This window comes from Bubalus bubalis, chromosome 4, assembly GCF_019923935.1.
Source record: "Bubalus bubalis isolate 160015118507 breed Murrah chromosome 4, NDDB_SH_1, whole genome shotgun sequence".
NCBI lineage: Eukaryota > Metazoa > Chordata > Mammalia > Artiodactyla > Bovidae > Bubalus > Bubalus bubalis.
In genome coordinates this window covers 34728552-34752913 of record NC_059160.1, presented here as the reverse complement: position 1 = coordinate 34752913, position 24362 = coordinate 34728552, and the positions used below count along the sequence as shown (strand labels likewise).

The window sequence follows — 24362 nt, the reverse complement described above, 5'->3', positions numbered from 1 at the left end:
TATAAAATAATAACCTATAAAATAATTGAATTAATAGTAAGGTATAGACATTTGTGCTCAGTTGCTCAGTGATGTCCAACTCTTTGTGACCCTATGGGCTGTAGCCTACCAGGCTCCTCTGTCCATGGGATTCTCCAGGCAAGGATACTGGAGTGGGTTGCCATTTCCTTCTCCAGGGAATCTTCCCCATCTCTGGACCCAGGAATAGACTCCCAGTCTCCGGTGGTTCCTGCATTGGCAGGCAGGTTCTTTACTGCTCAGCCACCTGGGAATCCCCATACACATTTAAACCAGACTTTTGAATGCAAATAAGTTGTTTGAAACTCTTCAACTAAGCGTTTCTTATTTTTATGCTTGGGGTAGGAGTACACTTAATTTGTATTTTCTTTCAATAGTTCACAAATATTCTTGCGTATACTTAATCTATATTTTCTCTTAATTGTTCAAAAGTATACTTGAGTATACTTAATCTGTATTTTCTTTCAATTGTTCAATTTTACATCTGTTTAACAAGAGACTCTGGTTGCCAGTGACATGTGACCTGTTAGGGCTCCACCCCAGCCTAAGAGGCTTTTCTATGTCTAGTACGGAGGGGAGAGAGGAAGGGAGAAGTGCATGCAATTTCTGGGCGATAAGATTACAGCTATATTGACTTTGCTGCTGCTGCTGCTAAGTCGCTTCAGTCATGTCTGACTCTGTGCGACCCCATACGCGGCAGCCCACGAGGCTCCCCCGTCCCTGGGATTCTCCAGGCAAGAACACTGGAGTGGGTTGCCATTTCCTTAACCACTCTCCCACTTTCTAAGATCAAATCAGCACAAGTCACCACTTCCTATTCCTTTAAAAGCCCAGAAAGGCTCATAATTTAATCTGACATTGCTCCAGGAGCACACAGCAGACAATAGCCATTACATTCTTCCTTTTCCTTTTCCGATGTCACTTTCCCAGCTCAGTTTCTAAATGTTTTTATCACACGCCTACAACAAAAAACTGTCAAAGCCGCTTGGTTAGGAGCTCGTGGTCTACTTTGCCTGAAACCGATGGATGGGGGTGGAGGGGTGGTAAGTGGGTCTGAGCGGCCTTGAGGTCTTTGAGCAGAAAAAAGTTTAACACTCCAAGTTTGCAAATCCGACTTGGTTGGTGGTGAAATCCAAAGCCTGGATTCACGTTCTCCTTCAGTTTTGGGGGTCAGTGGCAGATAACTGTCCAGGCACAACTGGCAATCTCAGTTGTAAACTCTCCGGGCAGGAGGGGCGGAGGGAAGCAGAAACTGCCTTTTGTGGGTTTGTCAAAGGAAAATTTGTCCTGAAGAAAAATTAATTTACCAGAAGTGGCTTCCCCCACGGCAGAGGGGCGTTTCCAGGCCCACCGTGGCGTTGTTTGGTAAATAAGGATGCTTGCTCAGTGCCTGTTCGCGGAAAGGCGCTCCTGCATTCTCGTGCCCTGGGGGCTGGGACTAGGGCTTGGAGTTTCCCGTCTGGAGGATCAGTTTCTCCCCCAGGGATGATGGAGTGGCTACGCTGTTCCTTGCGCCTGGTGGCCGGGGCACCCGGGCGGTGGCGGCCGGTTCCGCGCGGTGCGTGCGCTGGGGCTTGGCCGCTCCGCCCGCTTTCTCGTGGAGCGGGGCGCAGCGTGTCGCCGCCGCTCTCCGCTGCCGCGCGCCCCGGAAGGCTCCCCATGGCCAGCCCGCCCCCCGCCGCCGCAGCCCTCGTCCCTCAGGTACCCAGATCACAGGCTTTCGCGGGGGTGGGAGTAGGAATAGGGGTGGGGCAGATCGGACCCCAGGCTCTCGGAAGTCCACGGGCCTGGCCGGGCGCGCAGCTGCTGTTTCCCGCACCATCCTGCCTCGCCTTGCACCACCATTCTGTCTCCATCCGGGAGTCTCCTCTTTCCCCATCCCTGCCCCAAATCTAGAGTCCCAGTCTGCGAACGCCTCGGAGAGGCCCCCGCCATCCAGATCTAAAAGTCCCGCCGGTGACCTGCTCCGGAGCGAGGCGCGGACAGCCACCGGGAACGTGAGGGTCGCCATGGAATCAGCTTTGGTGGAAGAGGTGGGGGCGGCGGGGGTGGGGCGGGGGAGCAGAGGGAACGGAATTTCTGGGCTGCCAGAACTGACAGCCACATCCTGCGTGCCTTCGCCACCCCAAAATATTTTGCCCGTAGCCTTTTGCCTCCCTGAATCCTTTTCTTCCTCTCTTCCCTAGTGATGTAGCAGATTAGGTTTTTTTTTTTTTTTTGAAGGTCAGTACCTTTTCCTGTCCGACCTGTTTCCATTGCGTCCTTAAGTGTTTTTAAAATTTTACTCCCTCATTCCATGAGTTCTGTCTTTAACGAGTGTCCTTGAGCCTGCATTGGAGGACCCTACCCGTGGAGAAAATGGTTCACTCTGGTCCCCATCGCTCTTCCAGGCTTGCTATTGTGCGCCCGTGATCGACAAGACCACGAGGCTGAGTGCGCCCAGGAGATTTCTCTGTTAATGGCTTTAAGCCCTAATCTAGACTATTTCCTCGGATAAAAGGGAGACAATTACTTTCTTGTTCTTTGCTGGTGAACCCTGGCGCTTCAGGGCGAACCTGGAATTTAATCAGTCTGCTCGAAGCCAGTGGTGGAGGACAAAAACAGCCGCGACCTCCGACAGGGCAGAAAGAGAAGGACAGCTCTCGTAGGACGCTCTTCTTTGGGGCTGGTGCCTGGGTGTTTGATTCTCCTTTTCCTGTTTGCTTGGGGACCAGACCCGAGAGCAGCGAAGGGTGTGATGGTGAGTGATATTGATTACCCCAGACCCCAGTGAGACACCTGGTTTTACTTAATGGATTTAATTCTTCTTTAAGGACTGCAATAATGGATGCTCCGCAGAAGGTACCGGAGAAGGCGGATCCAAAGAGGCAGTGGAGACTTTCAAGGTAAGTTACTTGCCAGAGGCTAAGTGAAACAGCAGTTCAGTTGAATACAGCCATTTCTTGTTGAGATTTGGGGCAGTTTTCTCCGCACAGGTTTATACAATAAATGAAATAAGCTGCCATGCATTTTAAATTCCACTCTTCTGGGGAAGAAGTCATATGGGGAGCAGTGTAGGACAGTCGTATAAAATTACCGGGCAGTTAATTGCTTATTTCATGAATTTTAAAAGTTTTCTTGGAAAATAACCAGTTCGTGACTTTCACCTTGAGGTTTATCTGATTATATAATACTTTTAACCCTTCACCCTATTTGTGGAAAAAGCTAAACTCATTTGTTTCTTCTTTAAGCAGCAGCTAACATTTTACAGTAAAACAACAAAAAAAAGGTAGTATTTCCTTCATTTCTCTCTAAATTCTGGGGTTTATATATTAAATAACCTTGTACTTCACAGAGGAATAGTGAGAAGCGAGATAAAGAATCTTGTAAAGTATTTTAAAAATCATAAGAACATAAATGTAAGGTTTATTATCCTTTTCTCCTTAATTCATTATCTCCACCTATTCCCGACTCCTCCAGGCCACGGAGATTTTTTCCTCCGTGGCTTTTCTTTTTTCCTCCTTCTGCTCTTCTGCCTGTTTCAGTCACTGTCAATTGTCATCCATAGCACAGTGTCCTAATGATCTCACATCCTGGCAGGGTTCAGAGACGGATGAGACTTGCTCATCAATTTCACACATACCCAGCTCTTACTATGTGCCGGGGACTGTGCTAGGCATTAGAAATCCAAAGATAAATTTAATGTAAGATCTCTACTCTCAGGATTTTTTAAAAATCAAAATATGATATAGTAATTTCCTTACTAAAACGTTTGTGAATTTATTTGTTCATGTTATTCCTTGTCCTTTAAAGATAGTGTCCTGTAACCCAACAGTAGATAGATATACGCTGCTAGTCTATGAAGACTAAGTTCTAATACATTTTAGGGACTTAGATGTTGAGATATGGATCCTTGAAAGAATGAAATAAAAAGGATTCTTACTTGATAATCTCTAAGGGTCATCTTATATAGTAAATTCCTCACAGGCTATAGATTAATGAAAAAATTTCCCAAAAGGCTTTTATACTTTTATACATAGAATAATTGTTTGCAAAGTGAAGGGTTAATTCATCATGTAAATAATCTTCTCTTTGTTAATTTAAATTTCTATACTTTAGATTTTAGTTAAGGGGAATGTATTGATATTCTCTAGGCCACAATACCGGAATGGGAAGCCTTTCTCTTCTCCAGGGGATCTTCCCAACCCAGGAATCCAACCAGGGTCTCCTGCATTGCAGACAGATTCTTTACCAACTGAGCTATCAGGGAAGCCCACTGATATTCTATGCTTATGTATTTGCATATCAAAACATCAGTGGTAATTGTGGTTGAATTCACAGTGCAATGTGATGAGGCAAATGAAAAATGAAACCGGTAATTTGTGGGGCAAAAAAATGGTGGATATTACAGGACCATGTTGGCTTTGGACTTTTTCTATTTCCTTCTTGATCACCTCATTTATAACTTTAAATTGCCTTTTGATCTCTCTTGGATAGTTTTCATATTGTATCCCTTCTCCCATTTTGATACAGTTGTTTTATTTTTTTTTTAACTTTTTATTTTATATTGGAGTATAACCAATTAACAATGCTGTGATAGTTTCAGGTGGACTGCAAAAGGACTCATTCATACATATACATGTTGATACAGTAATTTTAAAGTAAGGAAACCATTTTCCGAGAGTCCGGTAATGAGGTCCCTTATTACTGGGAAATCCTAGGGAATCTTTCTGTGGACTCCAGGGTTATCTTCGTTTCAAGGAGATCAACTGTCTGTTTCTTCCCCTTCTCTTTGCTTCCACAGCCCAAATTCTCTCCACAGCCCTAACTCTCTCATCCATACAACTTCCTTATTAGGTTTAAAAAAATGTCTCTAAATGATAACAAATGTAGCACCCATGGCTTTCCAACTAGAGCAAGACAGATGCACTTGTTTTAAAGTTATGCAATTAGAGGGCTTCCCAGGTGGCACAATGGTAAAGAATCTGCCTGCCAATGCAGGAGACGCAAAGGACACAGGTTTGATACCTGAATCGGGAAGATCCCCTGGAGGAGGAAATGGCAATGCATTCCAGTATTCTTGCCTGGGAAGTCCTGACAGTTATAATCCAGAGACAGCCTTTGAAAGTTTAAGTGCCAACTCAGAGAAGTACTCATGGCAATTGGATGTTGCTTGAATTCAGAGCTAATAATAGCCCTCAGGGGCTCTTAACCTAGTTGCACTAGCCTGGTGCATGCTTCCCCATCTCAGAGCAAATGGTTCCCCAACCACACATTTTGTGTCAAGAAATGGTTGTTTTTTAATATGCCCTATTTTTGTCATATTTCATGTTGTTTCACAGACCATTGTGGCCTTACAAATTTTTCCACAAGCGTATGTTATGAGACACCCTGACTTTGAAATCACTGGAGAAAGTTGAAGCATTAGGAAGAGACAGAGTAATCATGAAGGAGGAAATAACATGTTACAAATATTGCTGTTTTATCCATCTTTAGAAAGGAACTATAGGAAAAAGATGGCTTCTAAAGAACTCTGATAAAAATTGTGCAGAAAATTTGTTTCTTTTACGTGAGTGCTCTTTTCCTCTTTGAACTGTACTTCACATCTACTCAAACCAGTCACACACCTGCATGTTACTTGCTTAATTTTGAATTTCATTCAACTGTATCACCTCATTGTTTATATTTGGTTTTCTTAGGTAATTTCTTTTTGCATTCAGGTTAACAGCTGTTATTTTTAGTTTCCAGAATTGCAGGCATTTTTGTCAATAAAGGAGAATTGGAGTTCTTGATGAAATTCTGAAGGCACCTATGAGTGTGCTGTTTTACAAAGCTGCATGTGGGAGCAATCCTCGTGTACAAATCAGAATGTTAGAGGGTTGCAATTCACTTCATTAACAAATTACACGTCTTACAAGAAGATGTAGTAGTTTACTGAAAGGAAACTAATACCTAGCAATATAATCATTTATTTTTTATTTCAAGCAACTTAACTAGTATTAGCAAATTATCACAGTAGCACTAGTTGAACTTAAAAACATAAAAAAGGCTTTGCCATTAACAGTGAGTCCCACCCATTATGGGTGGTCTTAGAAGTATTTTGAAGAGAGGATTCAGAAAAGTATATTCTAGACCCAGATTATTATTCAAGTTGACTCTGTAAGGGTTTGCAATCATGACAACAGAAAGGACTTTTATGATTTATAGTAAGTACAGGTTTTTGTTTTCAGTTTTGTTTTTCCTGTAGCAGTGTATTATGTTGAGATATCCAAAACCATGAAGATCAATCCAGGTTTAGTGAGGTTTAGAACAGAATTAGTCAAGCATATTTGATATGATACTGTGCTAAATGAGAGGCCAATATGATCAAGAGAACTGACTCTCTTTCCCAATTGTTTAAATCAATCCAAGGGACTTTATAGAGGAAACCAAGCACTTGGGAGAGTGAGCTGTCTATATCAAAGGGTTGCATGAGAAATGGGTAAGGCAAGTGATTGGTGGTGGAAAGCTGAGGACACCCCAGACTACTGGGTTGGGTAGGGGTTCTGGTTTCCACACTTAATGCTGGAGGAAGAAGGGAGGGAGTTGAGATAAGCTGGAGGTGCCTTATGTTCAATTTTACACATGGAAGAAATAATGGAAAAAAAGAGGTGAGAGTGGGGAGGCATCTGCAGCCGAGTTTTAGTCCTTCTGTCTGTTCCCATGTTAGACAAAGGCGTATAAACAAGAATTCCTAAGTGCTGAGGCACTGTGTGCTGGGCTAATGTGTACACCCAATACAGCCCTAGACGTGCTCAGTTGCTAAGTTGTTTCTGACTCTTTTGTGACCCTGTGGACTGTAGCCTGCCAGGCTTCTCTGTCCATGGGATTCTCTAGGCAAGAATACTGGAGTAGATTGCCATGCCCTCCACCAGGGGATCTTTTTGAGCCAGGGAACGAACCTGTGTCTCATGCTTCTCTGTGTCTCCTGCATTGGCAACGGATTCCACTGAGCCACCTGGGAAGCCTCATGTACAGCCCCAGACATATTCCTTATTAACAGAATTCTGGTTTTATTTGCAGTTCTCTGACCAACCCTGAATGACAAACCTGCATTTCAACCTCCCCTGCAGCTGAAGATATCAGTGTGATACATTTCTAACCAATAAGGCATAAGGGAATTTCTGAGAAAATTTTGCTTTTGTGACCAAAGGGTACAGATTTGTCTGTATTGTCCTTTTCCTCCCCTTTCTTTGGACTTTGATTAGATCCTTGGGCTTCCCAGGTGACACGAGCGGTAGAGAATTCGCCTGCCAATGCAGGAGATGCAGGTTCAATCCCTGGGTTGCAAAGATCTCCTGGAGGAAGAGATGACAACCCACTCCAGGATTCTTGCCTGGAGAATTCCATGGACAGAGAAGCCTGGTGGGCTACGGTCCATGGGGCTGCAAAGAGTCGGACACTGACTGAAGCGACTTAGCATGCACACAATGAATTTGCTAGCAGAGGTCATCTCTGGAAAGTGTAAATGTGATTGCCAGGTAAAGGCTAGAGATTTTTACTTTTCATTTTTCTTTCCTTCTTTTAGTAGAATTTTTTGAATAAATTAATGATTGAGAAGTCAGGAAGTAGAAAGCAATATGAATATCAGACATAGGTACCCAATTTTGAAGGAAATATTATGTGTTCCATTTAGGACATATTTACTTTGAGATGACCAAGTTCCTATGATTGTGAGAGAGTACGTGGCTTTCAGTAAGAATTCACAGATCCGTTAGATCTGAATCTCTGTTGCTGGTTCTCAGCCCTTCCCGTGCACTAGCCTGTCCTGGAGAGTTTTGAACTGAACAGTTTAAACTGAAACTGATGTGGAGCTCCGCTCTTGAGTCTCTTTTTCACTGATCTTAGGGTAGGGCATGGGCATTGATATTTTTCTTAAAAAAATAAATCCTCCCAGGTAAATCAGCTCAGTACCCGATGCTGGGAACCATTGCTGTTTAAGTTGGTGAAATTTTCAGGAGAAATGGTATGGTATGTTTCTCAGCCCTGACTACAGTTAGAATCCACTTGGATAACTTAAACAAACAAGCACAGTCCTGCTCCATCCCTCTGGGATTTTAGAATGGTGTCCAGCTTCGTGTTTTTAAAAACTTATGCAGTTAAGTCCAGTGTTTTTTCAGGATTGAGAATCTCTGATGCCAAGGGGGAAGTGTAGAGGCTCAAAGAAAAAGCTCAACATCACCCAGATTCTCTTATTTTACTGGTGAAACTCTCCTCCTTTCAACTTTGCTCCTTCATGCTTCATAAAAACAGAAGCAAATTAAAACATGGTAGCCATGCCTTAACGGCTCCTACAAATTACCAGGAATGGAGAGAGAAACTTGGGTTACCTCAACTGCCAGCAATGTCTGTGGTAAAGGTCCTGGGGAAATAAGAAAGATGGGGTACAATCTTGGTTGCATAGAGGCAGGGTACATGGAGAACTGAAATGTCAATCAGTATACAATGGGGTGGGCTTCCCAGGTTGCTAGTGGTAAAGAACCTGCCTGCCAATGCAGGAGACTCTAGAGACATGGGTTCAGTCTTTCAGGAAGATCCCCTGGAGGAGGGCATGACAACTCACTCCAGGATCCTTGTCTGGAGAATCCCATGGACAGAGGAGCCTGGTGGGCTACAGTCCGTAGGGTCACTAAGAGTTGGACACGACTGGTATGACAGCACACACACACACACACACACACACAAAACACACACACACACACACACACACACAATGGGGTAATTGGTTCTCTCAGCCCCTCCTTGTCCCTATGCCAGCAGTCACAGAGCCTCTAAGATTTTCTGTCAGTTCACTTCCCCTGCATCCCTGTCACACTGACTCTGCTGTTTCCTGTTCCTACCAAGTGTGTTCCCACCTCAGGGCCTTTGCACTTGTTTCCTCTGCCTGAAATACTTTGCCTCTAAATCTCTACATGACCTGTCTTCATTCAAGTCTCTGCTCAAATGTCACCTCATCTGGGAGGCCTTCCCTAACCCTTCCATCTAAAATAAGCATTCTCTTTCCCACTCTATCCCTTTAAACTTTCATTTTTTTCATAGCACTGATCACTTCTTGACATCTGTTTATCTCCTTATTCTTTTTTGTTTGCTTTTGTGATTGTGGTTGATTTTATTTTGTTTCTTTATAATTCTTTAGTCTTTTTCAAATATTTGACAAGTAACAGATACTGCATTTATAATGAGAAAAAAAAAGTGCCATTTGTGAAGGAATTTTGAAAAAAGAGTAGAAGAACTCCACAAGGTAATTAGGCCAGCTCTGAATTTTCCAGGTATTTGTTATCTATAATCATAATATGCTGCTGCTGCTAAGTCGCTTCAGTCGTGTCCAACTCTGTGCGACCCTATAGATGGCAGCCCACCAGACTCCCCCGTCCCTGGGATTCTCCAGGCAAGAACACTGGAGTGGGTTGCCATTTCCTTCTCCAATGCATGAAAGTGAAAAGTGAAAATGAAGTTGCTCAGTCGTGTCCGACTCTTAGCAACACCACGGACTGCAGCCCACCAGGCTCCTCCATCCATGGGATTTTCCAGGCAAGAGTACTGGAGTGGGGTGCCATTGCCTTCTCCGAATCATAATATGCCTGCCTTCTTTTTATTTATGTTAAAAATCTTTTTTTTTAATTAAATTTAATTTTTTTAATACCAAAAACATTTTGTGTTTGAGTATAGCCGATTAACAATACTGTGATAATTTCAGGTGAATAGCAGGACTCAGTCATACATATACATGTATCCATTCTCTCCCAAACCCCTTCTGTCAAGGCTGGCACATCCCCCTGGCCCAAACCACTTATTCTTTATATTGTTTTTCCCCCTCACTAAGAGAAGAGGACTTGTTTCATTCCCTGAGTTTCTTTGTGCCTGGCACAATACAGGTACGCAGTAGCTCAAAAATTGTTAGGTTAATTTGGTGCTGAATTGGTTGAATGGACCTATGCTAGGGTTCTACTCTGAGCTAAGACCCCTGTGTCTGCCAGGGAGGTTCTTTTTCTGGTCATATTTGTGCAGCCAATGACAAAACTGAAGCTGAGACTGAAACAGCACAAGCTTTATTCAGTGGTGAAGTGGGAACCCTCACGAATCAACTTTTCAACCCCAGTCAGGCAAAGACACCAAATGTATAAGAGGATTGAAGTATAAGGGAGGCAACTGGAAAGAGTGGGAGTTATAATATCCATGAGTTACCTGAGAACAGGAGTGCGGTTTGGACCTAGAACTGATGCAGCTCTGCTTTTCAGTCCCTATATGTGGCTTTTCCGGCTGTTGTCATGGCACTTGTCAGCTGTCATGGTGCTGGGGGGGGTGTCATTTAGATACTGTATTACAATGATGTACAGTGACACCCAAGGTCTAGTGGAAGTCACATCTTCTGCCATCTTGGTCCTGGTTAATTCTAACCAGTTCTGCTTTTTTTCCTCTTTGTAGCTTCCTCCTGAAACTTAGATAAGTTTCTATTGGTTGCTGTGTGACAGAGGGGCAGGGGTAACAACCTTGGAAACTGAATGAGTAGCACTTGCTCACAGTGGCTACCACTTGTCCTTGACTGGCAGTGAGCGTGGCAGAGAAGGAAGACTGAACCCTTGCATCTTGGTACCTCCTGTGCTTGCTGAGTGCAGTGCCTGAGCCGCTGTACTGATACAGTGTTCACTGAGTGAATAAAAACGCAAAATACTAAGAATAATAAAGCAGATAAGGAAGAAAGGAGTAAGGGAAGGAAGAGAAGTCACCCTACAGTTGGATATGAGGCAAAGCCATAGTCTTGTTTTTAGAAGTTTCTATGCAGATTGTTGTTGAAATACTAACGGTAGTGTTAGTTGCCCAGTCTTGTCCAGCTCTTTGCGACCTGATGGACTGTAGCCCACCAAGCTCCTCTATTCATGGAATTCTCTAGGCAAGACTACTGGAGTGGGTAGCCATTCCCTTCTCCAGGGGATCATTCCAACTAGGAATCAACCTTGGTCTCCTGCGTTGCAAGTTGTTGGAATAAAGTTGTATATATTCCATTGCCTGTTGGTTTCATGGCAGGTAGGGTTACTGGAAAACCTAGAAATCCCAAAAGGTAGAAAGACCCTGTGTGATTGGGTTCTTGTTTATTAACTAATAATAGAATTGACTACTTAATATTAGAAATAGCAGATGGGAAGTCAAACTTCATTTTACTTTTTTTAAAGAATTAAATTGTTTTATTAAAACCACAGAATTTAGAATTTAGTCATTTTACTTTTGAAGAACCATGTAAATCATTGGTTTTGTCTTTGGAAAAAAAAAAAAAAGCCGATGTCTGTTGCTTTGGAAGTATTTAAGATGTATCCTGAATTCATGGATTAAAAACTCACCCCTTCTACTCACAGTATCTCCACCCCATTTTCATCTACTTTCATCTTTCTGTTTTTCTTGTGTATCTTACTACTTTCCCCTGTTATTAAGAAACTTTTGTTAATGGTGTTAATAAGTGAAAATTTGCATTGAGTTTGTCTTCTTGTATTGCTATAGTTCCAGATTTTTCTTAGCCCAGGATCCCCCAAGCCACTGAAAAAAAACTAACCAAAGCGAAAGCACAAGTGCTTCATTGTACAAGAATACTGTGAAACCATTCATGTAATAAAAAGTGTATGTTAGGATTTCACTCACTCTAAATCCTGGCCATCTTCTGGGAATGAGTCTGTCATTCATTATTGAGTGCAGCTGAAATCAACCAAATGTTATTTTCAGTATCTAAGAAAACCTTTACTATTGTGTGTGCCTGGCACCATGCTGGGGCTGGACATTTAACTGCAAGTACTCTAGCTAGAGTTCTTAACCAAACAGTCTCAATGGACTGGCAAACTTCTTTTTTTTTTTTTAATTTCTTTTTAATTGAAGGATGATTGGTTTACGTATTGGTTTGATTTCTACCACACATCAACATGAATTAGCCATGGTGTACATATGTTGGAGTGGTAAAGAATCTGCCTGCTATACAGGAGACACGGGTTCGATCCCTGGGTCAGGAAGATCCCCTGGAGGAGGGCATGGCAACCCACTCCAGTATTCTTGCCTGGAGAATCCCACGGACAGAGGAGCCCGGCAGGCTACAGTCCACGGACTCGAAAGAGTCAGACAAGACTTAGCGACCAAACCACCACCACCGCAGGTGATAACTGAAGCTATGGAAGTGAATGAGACTGCTTGGCGGGCTACAGTCCATAGGGTCGCAAAGAGTCGGACTCGCTGAAGCGATTTAGCACGCACACATGTTGTCCTTTATGCTTCTTTATAATGGAAGCTTTCTGGTTGTTTTAAAATAAATAACATTTTGGACCTAAATATTACTCTAAAAATAACTGATGATTATTCATAATATATCAAACCACAAAGGTGGCTGTAAAGCAGTGAATTAACCAGATATAACTAGGTCATTCAAAAAATAATGATAAGAGGTGATGATACAAAGTGAAGTTCTGAAGTTCTGTACTTGCTTTGTGGGGGTAGGGAAATGACTGCTTTGTGTATTGAAAGAAATGAAGTCTGACCTTCCTAACAGCCTGATCACAGCCTGAACTTGTCCTTGGTTCGTTTTGTGTTTGAGTAGTCTGAGTGCGCCTTCCCGTGTGGTTTGAGTTAGCTGTTGTACAGTTATTGTAAAGTTAGTGATGCTATTGTCTGTGATCCGGATGCGTATGTGGCGGTCATTTGTAATGGGCAAGCCGGCTGTGGAGAGCTGGTGCGATAGGGCTGTGTGAAGTTGTTTCCTATTACTCTTATTTATCTTTCTTTGAATAAGGGGTCCTTTGTTCACTGTTTCCTCAACACAGAATAGAGGATTTATATCTTAGTGTTCAATCTGTACTTCTGTTTTCAACGAGGAAAACATTTGCTTCACTCTGCTGCCTGTCTCCTACCATGTACCCAGAGGGTTTTGGAAGCTGCTGCCAAGAATTCTTTGGGGGAGCCGGAGTATAACTATCCCAAGAGATTCAGTTCTTAATGACATTCTTTTTAGTTTAATAAGTCATTGTGAGCGCTGCTGTTTTGATTCTAAGACCCGCCTTTCTTCTTTCCCGAATGTGCTACACGGGTCTAATGATGGAAATGAAGAGATATGTTCTTCTTTTAGCATGATTTGACCCCATCTATTGTTTCGTCCCAGTTTCTAAACGTCACTGGAAAATTTTAGTTCTGTTATTTGTTTGGTAGTATACATTACAAAGAATTGTTGTTTTGTTTTTTTTTTTGGTTGCACCTCGCAGCTTCTGAGATCTTAGCTCCTAACCTAACCTCTGGACTGCCAGGGAATTCCCTACATTGCAGAGATATGAAACAACGGATTCTGAATGGAGACATGGTTTTGCTTGGCTCACCCAGTGTTGTTAAGTTTCTGAGTTAGTTGCCTACATTTAAAAGTTAAATGATTTCACTTTTTAATGGCCAGTGACTTAAATTCTGTCTTTTTACTCTCTGCTTCCTCTAGCTCAGAGAAGGCAATGGCACCCCACTCCAGTACTCTTGCCGGAAAATCCCATGGATGGAGGAGCCTGGTGGGCTGCGGTCCATGGGGTCGCTAAGAGTCAAACACAACTGAGTGACTTCACTTTCACTTTTCACTTTCATACATTGGAGAAGGAAATGGCAACCCACTCCAGTGTTCTTGCCTGGAGAATCCCAGGGATGGGGGAGCCTGGTTGGCTGCCGTCTATGGGGTCACATGGAGTCGGACACGACTGGAGCGACTTAGCAGCAGCAGCAGCAGCTCCTCTAGCTAGTGGATGTTCAGTTACTTTTCTTTAATGGTGCTGACTTTCTTCCCCAGGCTGAAGATCTAATAATCACACGAGCCACCGTTTTAAAGGAAAAACCAGACTCCAGTACTCTGGTTTTTGGAACGGTTTTTACAGATCACATGTTAACAGTGGAGTGGTCCTTGGAGCTTGGATGGGAGAAACCACGCATCAAACCTCTTCAAAACCTCTCACTGCATCCGGGTTCATCGGCTTTCCACTATGCTGTGGAAGTAAGTACTTGGAAATTAATGATGGTGACATTGGTCTTCACTGTGGTTACTAAGTAGCTTCCCTGCTCAAAGAGCTCTAAGGCAGCATGGTCTTTACCGTATTAACTAGAGGCAATCATAAGTGTCTATATAAACAGTTGGATTGAAGGTGAGTCTTAACTAATTTTTCAGATTATCTTAAATTTTTAAAATGTCAATTGAAAAATCATGTAGGTGGTAAGCACACTCTAGGGTGTAGAGAATAGAAATATAATGTTTTGCACGTGAAACTTGTAACATTGGCTTACAGTATCATCAGAAAATTATTTGGAGCAAATGGGAAGGACAGTTGGCAAGAAAATTAGCAATCAAAAAGCCTGTACTGTTAATATCTCACTAAGTCACTGCTCTTAGATCTTCTAATGATTGACAATGGATCATTAGGTACAGTATTATATTTATATTTTAATGCTAACTGCATGGTTTTATGACAGCAGTAACTTGTTATGCATGTTAAGGGACATTTAATCAAATGTCAGCCTTCAAGCGTGAATGGAATAATTATAAGCATTAAATATTAAATAGAAGATGCTTTCTGTGGTCCTTTTTAGGATACACACTTAGCCAAATATACAATATATTCCCTGTTCCCTGTGTGGCATCCCTGGTGGCTCAGTGGTAAAGAATCTACCTGCAATACAGGAGACACAGGTTCAATCCCTGGGTAGGGAAGATCCTCTGGAGAAGGAAATGGCAACCCACTCCAGTATTCTTATCTAGGAAATCCCATGTACAGAGAAGCGTTGCAGACTGCTGTCACTCATTTTTAATATATTGGATATCTTTCCTAGAATATTGGGATTCAAGAATCAAGCAGTGGCCTATTATTTAAGGGGCTGAAAGATGGAAATAGTAAATATTCATATTGATATTGATAAAATAACTACATTTGTTTATTGAAATCCTGCAATATGCCCTCTACTGGGTATCTTATATGGGTCAGCTCTTCTAATTGTTTTAAGTGAGAAAAATGTAGTTTATCATTTAGATTCTGGAGTTAAAACATCCTGGGTGCAGATCCTGTCTGCTGCTGCTGCTAAGTCGCTTCAGTCATGTCCAACTCTGTGCGACCCCATAGATGGCAGCCCACCAGGCTCCCCAGTCCCTGGGATTCTCCAGGCCAGAACACTGGAGTGGGGTGCCATTGCCTTCTCCAATGCATGAAACTGAAAAGTGAAAGTGAAGTCGCTCAGTCGTGTCCGACTCCTAGCGACCCCATGGACTGCAGCCCACCAGGCTCCTCCGTCCTAGAGTCATATTATTTTGACCCACAAATTAACATGCATATAGTCTCCTTGGACATCTTTCTCCTCCACTAATCAGCCGCATTTTTTTGTTTGTTTTTAGAGCTAAAACTACATGTGGTTTTGTTTCAAATGTATTTTTTGATAAAAAAGGGAAAAGTGAAAGTTGCTCAGTCATGTCTGACTCTTTGCAACCCCATGGACTATACAGTGAATTCTCCAGGCCAGAATACTGGAGTGAGTAGCCTTCTCCTTCTCCAAGGGATCTTCCCAACCCAGGGATCGAACCCAGGTCTTCCACATTGCAGGCAGATTCTTTACCAGTTGAGCCACAAGGGAAGCCCAAGAATACTGGAGTGGGTAGCCTCTCTCTTCTCCAGTAGATCTTCCCGACCATAAATAGTGACATATTCACATAGTGAAGGAGAGAAATGGAAGTGTGAGTAGGGAACCTAGATGAAAGAAAATGAAATTTTACAACATGTACTTCATTTTCAGGTTAAGATAAATATTTAGTGAGATAAAGCATAATTTGAAAAAGTGGACAACATACTATTTAATGAATGCTTATAAAGGAATGCCCAAATAGCTACCATCCAGGCAAAGAAATGGACAGCTTGAGTATCCCAGAAGCCTTCTTTGTGCCCCATCTATGTCATAAATCCTGTATTTTCTGGCACTTGTTATTCTTACTTTTATGATGATTTTTCTTTGCTTTTCACTTTGGGTTATGTGTACCTCTAACACTACAATTTTGCCTCTTTTTGAACTTCGTGTAAGTGTAATTATATAAACATATATATTGTGTGTGTGTGCATGTGCACACATATCTATTATTTGAGCTCAATATTATGTGAGATCTATCCATCCAGGACCAATCCTAACGTCCGTGGGGTCTGGGACAAAAGTAAAAACAGACATCCCATAGTCCACCCTCTCTGTTTCTTTCAATCCTGACTCATCCTGTACCACAAGGGGCCTTTTGCACATGCATGTAGATGCCCACCCCACCTGCAAACAGATGACCCTTGGCCATCCCTTGGACTTTGACGCAATCACCCTAGTGATCCTGTCTGTTCTTAAGAGATCAGGAGGCCGGTTCAGACCCTGAAAATAGGATCAGGGCCATTTGGGCAGGGAATTCAGGGAATCCCTAGAACTGAGTATTTGGAGTCTGTCTAGAAAAGGGTCCAGTCAACTACTTGCTCCAAGGAGGTCACAACTGGGGGAAGATAGAGGTGAGAGGCCCTCGAAAGTGTGAAACTCAGGGCAGACACCTGTGTTATCCGAGTCTCAGGGCGGTAGGTACCACATCGTATGTTCCTTATAGCAGTAGTGTTATGTTATGTGAATATATTCAGTCTGCTGTTGACTTGGCACTTGTTTAGTTTCCTTCTGTGAACATTCTTGAACATAGTATGCTGGTGTACTTGTTTACATGTTTTTTTAAGTCAGCAGTTCTCGAAGCATGGTCCATAGACCCCCTAGGCTGCCCTTTGAAGAGATTGCCTAAGGTAAAAAACTCTTCACAGTAATACCAAGGTATTATTTTTCTTCCTCATTGTGTTGCCATTTGTACCAGATAACGCTTTGCCACCCAACCTCTGTTAGTCATTGTATTGTTTATTGCCGTGCATTACAGTATAAAAAGAATGTCAGCTTTACTTAATGTTCTCAATGAAGTGTAATAATGATTGAGTCTATTAAATCTTGACTCTTACATAAACATTTTATTCTGTGTGAGAAAACATCCATTTCACATGAAGCACTGTTGAACTGAAGTGCTATGGTTGCCTCAAGGAAAAGCAATCGCGTGATTGTTTTTGTGTGGTGAACTCAACTGGCTACTTTTTCTACCTGGCGCCATTGTTTCTTGAAAGAACAAAGTTGTTCAAACCTGTGTGTGTTTTTTTTGAAAATGAATGAAATAAGCCTGTCACTTCACGTCAAACAATGGACTGTATTTATTGGCAGTGATAAAATTCTAGCTCTCAAGTGAAAATTGGAATTTTTGGAACATTTGTCTCCCCTACCCTTTCCTCCTATTAAAGAGGTCTTATTTTGTATTATATTGGTGGTTACCAATGTTTTAATGATATTGGTAGTTTTAAAAGGAGTTATCCTTTGAAAGATCTGTATAACTCAGGCAACCAATATTTTTCCAAGTGAGTGTTCCATGATATTACAAATTTATGTGTGAGGAAAGATTCATTCAAAGCGCAGGATTTCCCTGGTAGCCCAGGGGTTAAGACTCCATGCTTCCACTGTACTGGACACAGGTTTGATCCCTGGTCAGTGAACTGAATCCTGCTTGCTGCAGCCATAAAATTAAACAAACAAACAAACAAACCCCCAAAATCCCTGAAGTACATTAAAAAACAATTCTTCCAAGTACAGGATAGGATTTTTGATGTGTCAGTTTGCTATTGTAAACTAAGGTCCCTAGAATTCCATTTTTCATTTCCCTTTGGTTTTGGACTGCAAGGACATTCTCTTGTGAACCTTGGAGGACTTTGAGAGGCAGTGGTCATTTTGTGGTGTACACACGCCTTCTTCTAGTCATTCAATCCCACACTAATCTGGGTGCCGTTTGAAGGAATTTTGCAGATGTGGTTAAAGTCCCTGATTGGTTGATTTGAAGTTATCCAGAGGGAGATTACTGTGGGTGAGCCTGACCTCAGGACATCCATGTAGGTCTGGCTGCTCACATGCACTCACTCTCTTGCTCTGTCTCTCCCTTCCTGAGTCAGTTGGGGATGGGCTGCAGCTCACATCTCCTGGTCCAGCCTGCTTGTGACCTTCTGTTTCTCGGTGCTTATCCTACAGATTTTGGACTTTGCTTAGCCAGCCTCCACAGATGCTTTGGGCAATTTCTTCTAATAAATCTGTAAATGTTATATATATTTCTCCTGGTTCTGTTTCTTCTCAGTTGAACCCTGACTGAGACCATTGGATTTTAAGAAATTAACAGAGTATAAAAACCTCATTGATGGGGTTTCAGATTCTGCAGTGCAGCTAAGCTGTAAGGGACCAGCAGTTGTCAAGTTTTAGAGGAGTCTCAGAGATTAATACCCACCATTATCTGAAAAAGTTATCACAAGTACTTTCTTCCTCAACCATATATCTATATGAGACTGTATTTTCTTTGTGTACTTCAGCCAGAATTTCTTATTGCAAGAGACTGAATGCAGAAGCAGATGTGAGAATCCAGTAGTCTTTTGTTAAGCCAAATGTTAAAGATTTGCAACAATGTAAAACAGGGCCACATTTAATATTAATCCTCTTGGAAAATATAGATAATGTGAATGAAAATATTTTAATGTCATAGTCTATTAGTAAATACAATTTCTCACTATGGTTAAGGTAAATATTGGTAGAATACTTTTTAAATAAAAGCTGTTTGACACCTTTATCATTTTTAAGAGTGTGAAGGCACCTGACACCAAAAAACTTTGAGAAATCCTACTTGAGGGTATATCTAGGAATGTGCTGCTGGTATTGAACATATCTTCAATTTTATGAGAAAGGGAAACTTTCCATGGTGATTTTACCTGTTTTTATACCCACTAGCCATGAATTAGCAAATACATTCAATCACAACTCATCAACTTTGCCAGTTCTTATAGCCTGACTTTAAATTTTTAGCTTATTAATAAAATGGCATGTTATTGTGATATTAATTGCCACTTCTGAAGAGGTTGAACACATTTTCAAATGTTTGTCAATTGGATTTCATTTTCTTTGAGGTGCCTGCTTGTTTCCATCTTTTGCTCACTCTATTGTGGTATCTTTGATTTGTAGAAATACTTTATATATTTTGAATATGGGTCTTATGTCATTTATATGTGTTTTAAATATCTTCTTCCACACTTTGACTTTTTATTCTCCCCATAAGTTTTTGATGACAAATAAATTTCACTTTTTGGGGTGGTGGGGGCCTATGCCACGCATTTTGTGGATTATTAGTTTCCCGATCAGGGATTGAACCCAGGCCAAGGCAGTGAGACCCCAGAATTCTAACCACTAGGCCACCAGGGAACTCCACAGTTCAATTTTTAAAAGTTGAATTTATCAGTCTTTGCTTTAGGTTTGGTTTTGTGTCTTGTTTAAAGAGTCTTTTTCTACTCCTAGATTATGAAGACATCTTCCTGTGTTATTGATTTTGTCCGTCACAGGTCTTTAATTTCAGAAGTTGATTTTTGTATGAAGTAGGGGTCCAGTTTTTCTTTTTGTTTGTCTGTTTTATTTTCCTACAGATACCCAATTGTCCCAGCACCATTAAAGAAGGCTTTTTCCCTTCTGATACATCATAGCACTTCTTAGCACATACGTGAGATTCTGCTTCTAGATCTCTATTTGCCTTCCATTGTCTTGTCTATCTGGATCTCTCTTTTGTTTCATTGTTTTGCTTCTCCGTCTGAGCAAAAGCCACACTGTCTTTATCTCCAAATCACTATAAGGAGTCTTTTTTTTTTTTTCTCTTTTAATAAGGAGACTTGATGTCTACTAGAACAAGTCCTTCTGTTTCACTCTTCAAGACTGCCTTGGATATGTCTTGTTCTTTTGCTTTTTCTTATAGCTTAGTTTATCATGTCAGTCAAACTTTTGTGATTCAGTTTGTTGCAAGAAAAATAAATGCCCTGACATGATTTTCATTTGGATTGCATTACATTTTATTAGTCAATTGTGGGAGAATCAGCATCTTTATATTTTATTTTATTTTTTTCATCCTAAAGCATTTTATTTTTTTAAACTTTTAATTTTGATTAGAGTATAGTCTATTACCAATATTGAGATAGTTTCAAGTGGGCCCCTGAGGACTCAGCCGTGTAATACATGTATCCATTCTCCCTCAAACTCCCCTCCCATTCAGGTTGCCATGTAACACTGAGCGGAGTTCCCTGCACTCTTCATTAGTGCAGTCTTTATAATATTGAATCTTTCAATCTATGAATATGAAATTGCTTTCTGCTTCAGTTAGGTCTTTAATGACTTGGTAAGTTTTATATTTTCCTTATGTCTTTCACTTATGTTAGATTTTCCCCGCCTAAGAATTGGTTTTAATTCTACCTTAAATAGTGTTTTTATTTTCTAACTGCTGCTGTTACATGGGAATATAGTTTCTTATCTGGTTACCTTGCCTAAATAGATAATTTCAAAAGATTATGTCAGTTTTTCTGGATTTTCTACATTTACTCTTTTCTGCATCTCAAGATCCATGACAGTTTTTTTTCTTCTCCTAACTTTATACTTCTATTTCAGGGCTTCTCAGGTGGTGCTAGTGGTAAAGAACCCTCCTGCCAATGCAGGAGACATAAGAGATGAGGGTTTGATCCCTGGGTTGGAAAGATCCCCTGAAGTTATTTCATGACCCTTGCTTTATTTTATTGGTAGTGCAAGCAAGGCAAGCAAGCAATCGCTCCGTCGTGTCCGACTCTTTGTGATCCCATGGACTGTAGTCTACCAGGCTTCTCTGTCCATGGGATTTTCCAGGCAAGAGTACTGGAGTGGGTTGCTATTTCCTTCTCCAGGGAATCTTCCTGACCCAGGGATCAAACCCAGGTCTTCTGCATTGCAGGCAGACGCTTTACCCTCTGAGCCACCAGGGAAGCCCACTATTGGTAGTGAATATTGATTTAAAGTATTCGTAGTTACAGCAGGTAATGTGTGACGTCCTCCATCTGAAAGAAAAGCTTTAAATTTTATCACTTTAATAGATAAACAACAAGGACCTACTATATAGCACAAACTATATTCAATATCTTGTAATAACCTATAATGGAAAAGAGTCTGAAAAAGGATATATATATATATATATATATAAACTGAATCACTTTGCTGCATACCTAATGCTGAAACTAATGCATTGTAAATCAACTATACTTTTTAAAAAATTGCCACTTTAAATATAATATTTGTTGCAAATTTATTGAAGAAAGCCTTTATCACTTAAGGAAGATTCTATTTTTCCTAAGTTATTGAGGAAACTTTTTTTAAAAATCATAAATGAATGTTCGGTTTTATCAGATGCATTTATTACGTCAGTGGGATGATATATAGTTTTTTTCACATAAACTATTAATATAGTGAATTTCATATATTTCCTAATGTTAAACCATTGACTATTCTTGGGATAAATCCAGCTTAGATTGTTATCCTTTGTATATTTTGCATCTTCATTATTCAATGACATTATCATATAATCTTTATATAAATTTGAATCTATATCAAATGTGTATAATTTTTAAACTGAAATAAATTGAGCCTTATAAAGTTACTTACCTTCTTTATTTCCAGCAGTGCTTCTTGTTTGAAAGTTTGTTTTGTTATATATTTAGCAATACAACCTCACTGGCTTCATTTTTAAAAGTGTTTATATGACATTGCTCTTTATGCTTTTTTGTTTCAGATGTTATCACCTGAATTAATCTAACAACCATATCTTTTAACCGAAGCTCTAGTCTTATTACAGTTAATAAATTAACCACATATTTATTTGCACTTCAGCAAAACATCTCATCATGTGCTTTTTAATTGTGCTCCAGAATTTGTATTTCTTTTCTCTTGTAAGCTTTGAGGCTATAAGCATCTGAAGGCCCTATTTTTCATTCTCATTCAGCTTAGCATATTTTCTATTTCCATTCTTTTTCTCCTTTAACTCACATTTTAATATTAAGTAATGGATTTCTTTTTTTCGAAATGTGTATATCTTTTTTTTTTTTCAAAATGTGTATATCTTATGGTTATATTTTTGCTTTTGATACCTAGCTTATCTTCAGTTCAGTGCAGTTCAGTTCAGTCGCTCAGTCGTGTCCGACTCTTTGCGACCCCATGAATCGCAGCACGCTGGGCCTCCCTGTCCATCACCAACTCCCGGAGTTCACTCAGACTCACGTACATTGAGTCAGTGATGCCATCCAGCCATCTCATCCTCTGTCATCCCCTTCTCCTCCTGCCCCCAATCCCTCCCAGCATCGGAGTCTTTTCCAATGAGTCAACTCTTCGCATGAGGTGGCCAAAGTACTGGAGTTTCAGCTTCAGCATCATTCCTTGCAAAGAAATCCCAGGGCTGATCTCCTTCAGAATGGACTGGTTGGATCTCCTTGCAGTCCAAGGGACTCTTAAGAGTCTTCTCCAACACCACAGTTCAAAAGCATCAATTCTTCTGCGTTCAGCTTTCTTCACAGTCCAACTCTCACATCCATACATGACCACTGGAAAAACCATAGCCTTGACTAGACGAACTTTTGTTGGCAAAGTAATGTCTCTGCTTTTGAATATGCTATCTAGGTTGGTCATAACTTTCCTTCCAAGGAGTAAGTGTCTTTTAATTTCATGGCTGCAGTCACCATCTGCAGTGATTTTGGAGCCCCCAAAAATAAAGTCTGACACTGTTTCCACTGTTTCCCCATCTATTTCCCGTGAAGTGATGGGACCAGATGCCATGATCTTCGTTTTCTGAATGTTGAGCTTTAAGCCAACTTTTTCACTCTCCTTTTTCACCTTCATCGAGAGGCTTTTTCGTTCCTCTTCACTTTCTGCCATCTGCATACCTGAGGTTATTGATATTTCTCCTGGCAATCTTGATTCCAGCTTGTGCTTCTTCCAGCCCAGCGTTTCTCATGATGTACTCTGCATATAAGTTAAATAAGTAGGGTGACAATATACAGCCTTGACGTACTCCTTTTCCTATTTGGAACCAGTCTGTTGTTCCATGTCCAGTTCTAACTCTTGCTTCCTGACCTGCATACAGGCTTCTCAAGAGGCAGATCAGGTGGTCTGGTATTCCCATCTCTTTCAGAATTTTCCAGTTTATTGTGATCCACACAGTCAAAGGCTTTGGCATAGTCAATAAAGCAGAAATAGATGTTTTTCTGGAACTTTCTTGCTTTTTTGATGATCCAGCAGATGTTGGCAATTTGGTCTCTGGTTCCTCTGCCTTTTCTAAAACCAACTTGAACAACTGGAAGTTCATGGTTCATGTATTGCTGAAGCCTGGCTTGGAGAATTTTGAGCATTACTTTACTAGTGTGTGAGATGAGTGCAATTGTGCGGTAGTTTGAGCATTCTTTGGCATTGCCTTTCTTTGGGATTGGAATGAAAACTGACCTTTTCCAGTCCCGTGGCCACTGCTGAGTTTTCCAAATTTGCTGGCATATTGAGTGCAACACTTTAACAGCATCATCTTTCAGGATTTGAAATAGCTTATCTTAAACATGTGAAAAGAACATGCCTTCTGCAGGTGGTATGTGCAGGGCTCTGTGTCCACTAGGTTAGTTTTTTCCTGGTGTTCAAATCATCCATATCTTTACTTTGCTTTAACCTGTTTGTATATCAATCATGTAGCTAACCTGTGGTAGAAATTTCCCTTTTAAAAAAAAAATTTTATTGAAGGATAGTTGATTTACAATGTGGGGTTAGCTTTTGGTTTAAAACAACATGATTCAGCTGTACATATACATACATTCATTCTTTTTAGATTCTTTTCTCAAATAGTTTATCACACAAAAAAATTCCCATTTAATGTTCGATTTTTCCTCTTTTCTATATATTTATCATTATGCACTAACTTCAAAGTCTTTTCATATCCCTCCTCAGCATTTTTTTGTGGCCTCACCCTAAGAAGGTGGCGTTGTCCTAACCAGAGTCTTGAACTGCTTGGTTTCTGTGATTTGGGAGGCTGAACCACCTCCACTCACATAGATATCCACTCTCCAGAGTTCATAGGAGCCAGATAAAGTGAAAAGATACATGGGTGTTTTGGAATGGATTGGGGGCAGGGTACTATGGGGTCTTTGATTCCATTTCTGTTTTGTAGGTAGTCAGTCCACATCGTGTAGACGTGTTTTCTTACAGCCTCCACTGATGTGTTATTTAACCATCCAGCTCCTGTGGTACAAAGCATAACTCTGAATTCCCTCCAGATTTTGGTGATAAAGGGACTTCTTTTTATCCGTGACTAAAACCAGTCTGTCTGGCTTTTCTAGATTTCGGGTCTGTGTCAATAGCTTTACATGGTGAAGGTGAAGAAGAGCCATAGAAAAGTCAGTCTT

The 24362-nt window shown here is 41.0% G+C and overlaps 1 protein-coding gene across 5 annotated transcripts in view; it reads left to right on the top strand.

Annotated features, from left to right (window-relative positions):
* The window catches only part of BCAT1 (branched chain amino acid transaminase 1), a 116893-nt gene that overhangs the window by 37844 nt on the left and 54687 nt on the right, over nucleotides 1-24362 (top strand). Inside the window, exons 1-3 of one of the 5 annotated variants that reach the window (XM_006064286.4) lie at nucleotides 702-1719; nucleotides 2832-2903; nucleotides 13826-14026. In XM_006064286.4, the coding sequence (XP_006064348.3) occupies nucleotides 1504-1719; nucleotides 2832-2903; nucleotides 13826-14026 (489 nt within the window). In that variant the 5' untranslated portion in view covers nucleotides 702-1503. The other 4 variants (XM_006064287.4, XM_006064289.4, XM_006064288.4 and 1 more) reach the window with 4 other exon arrangements.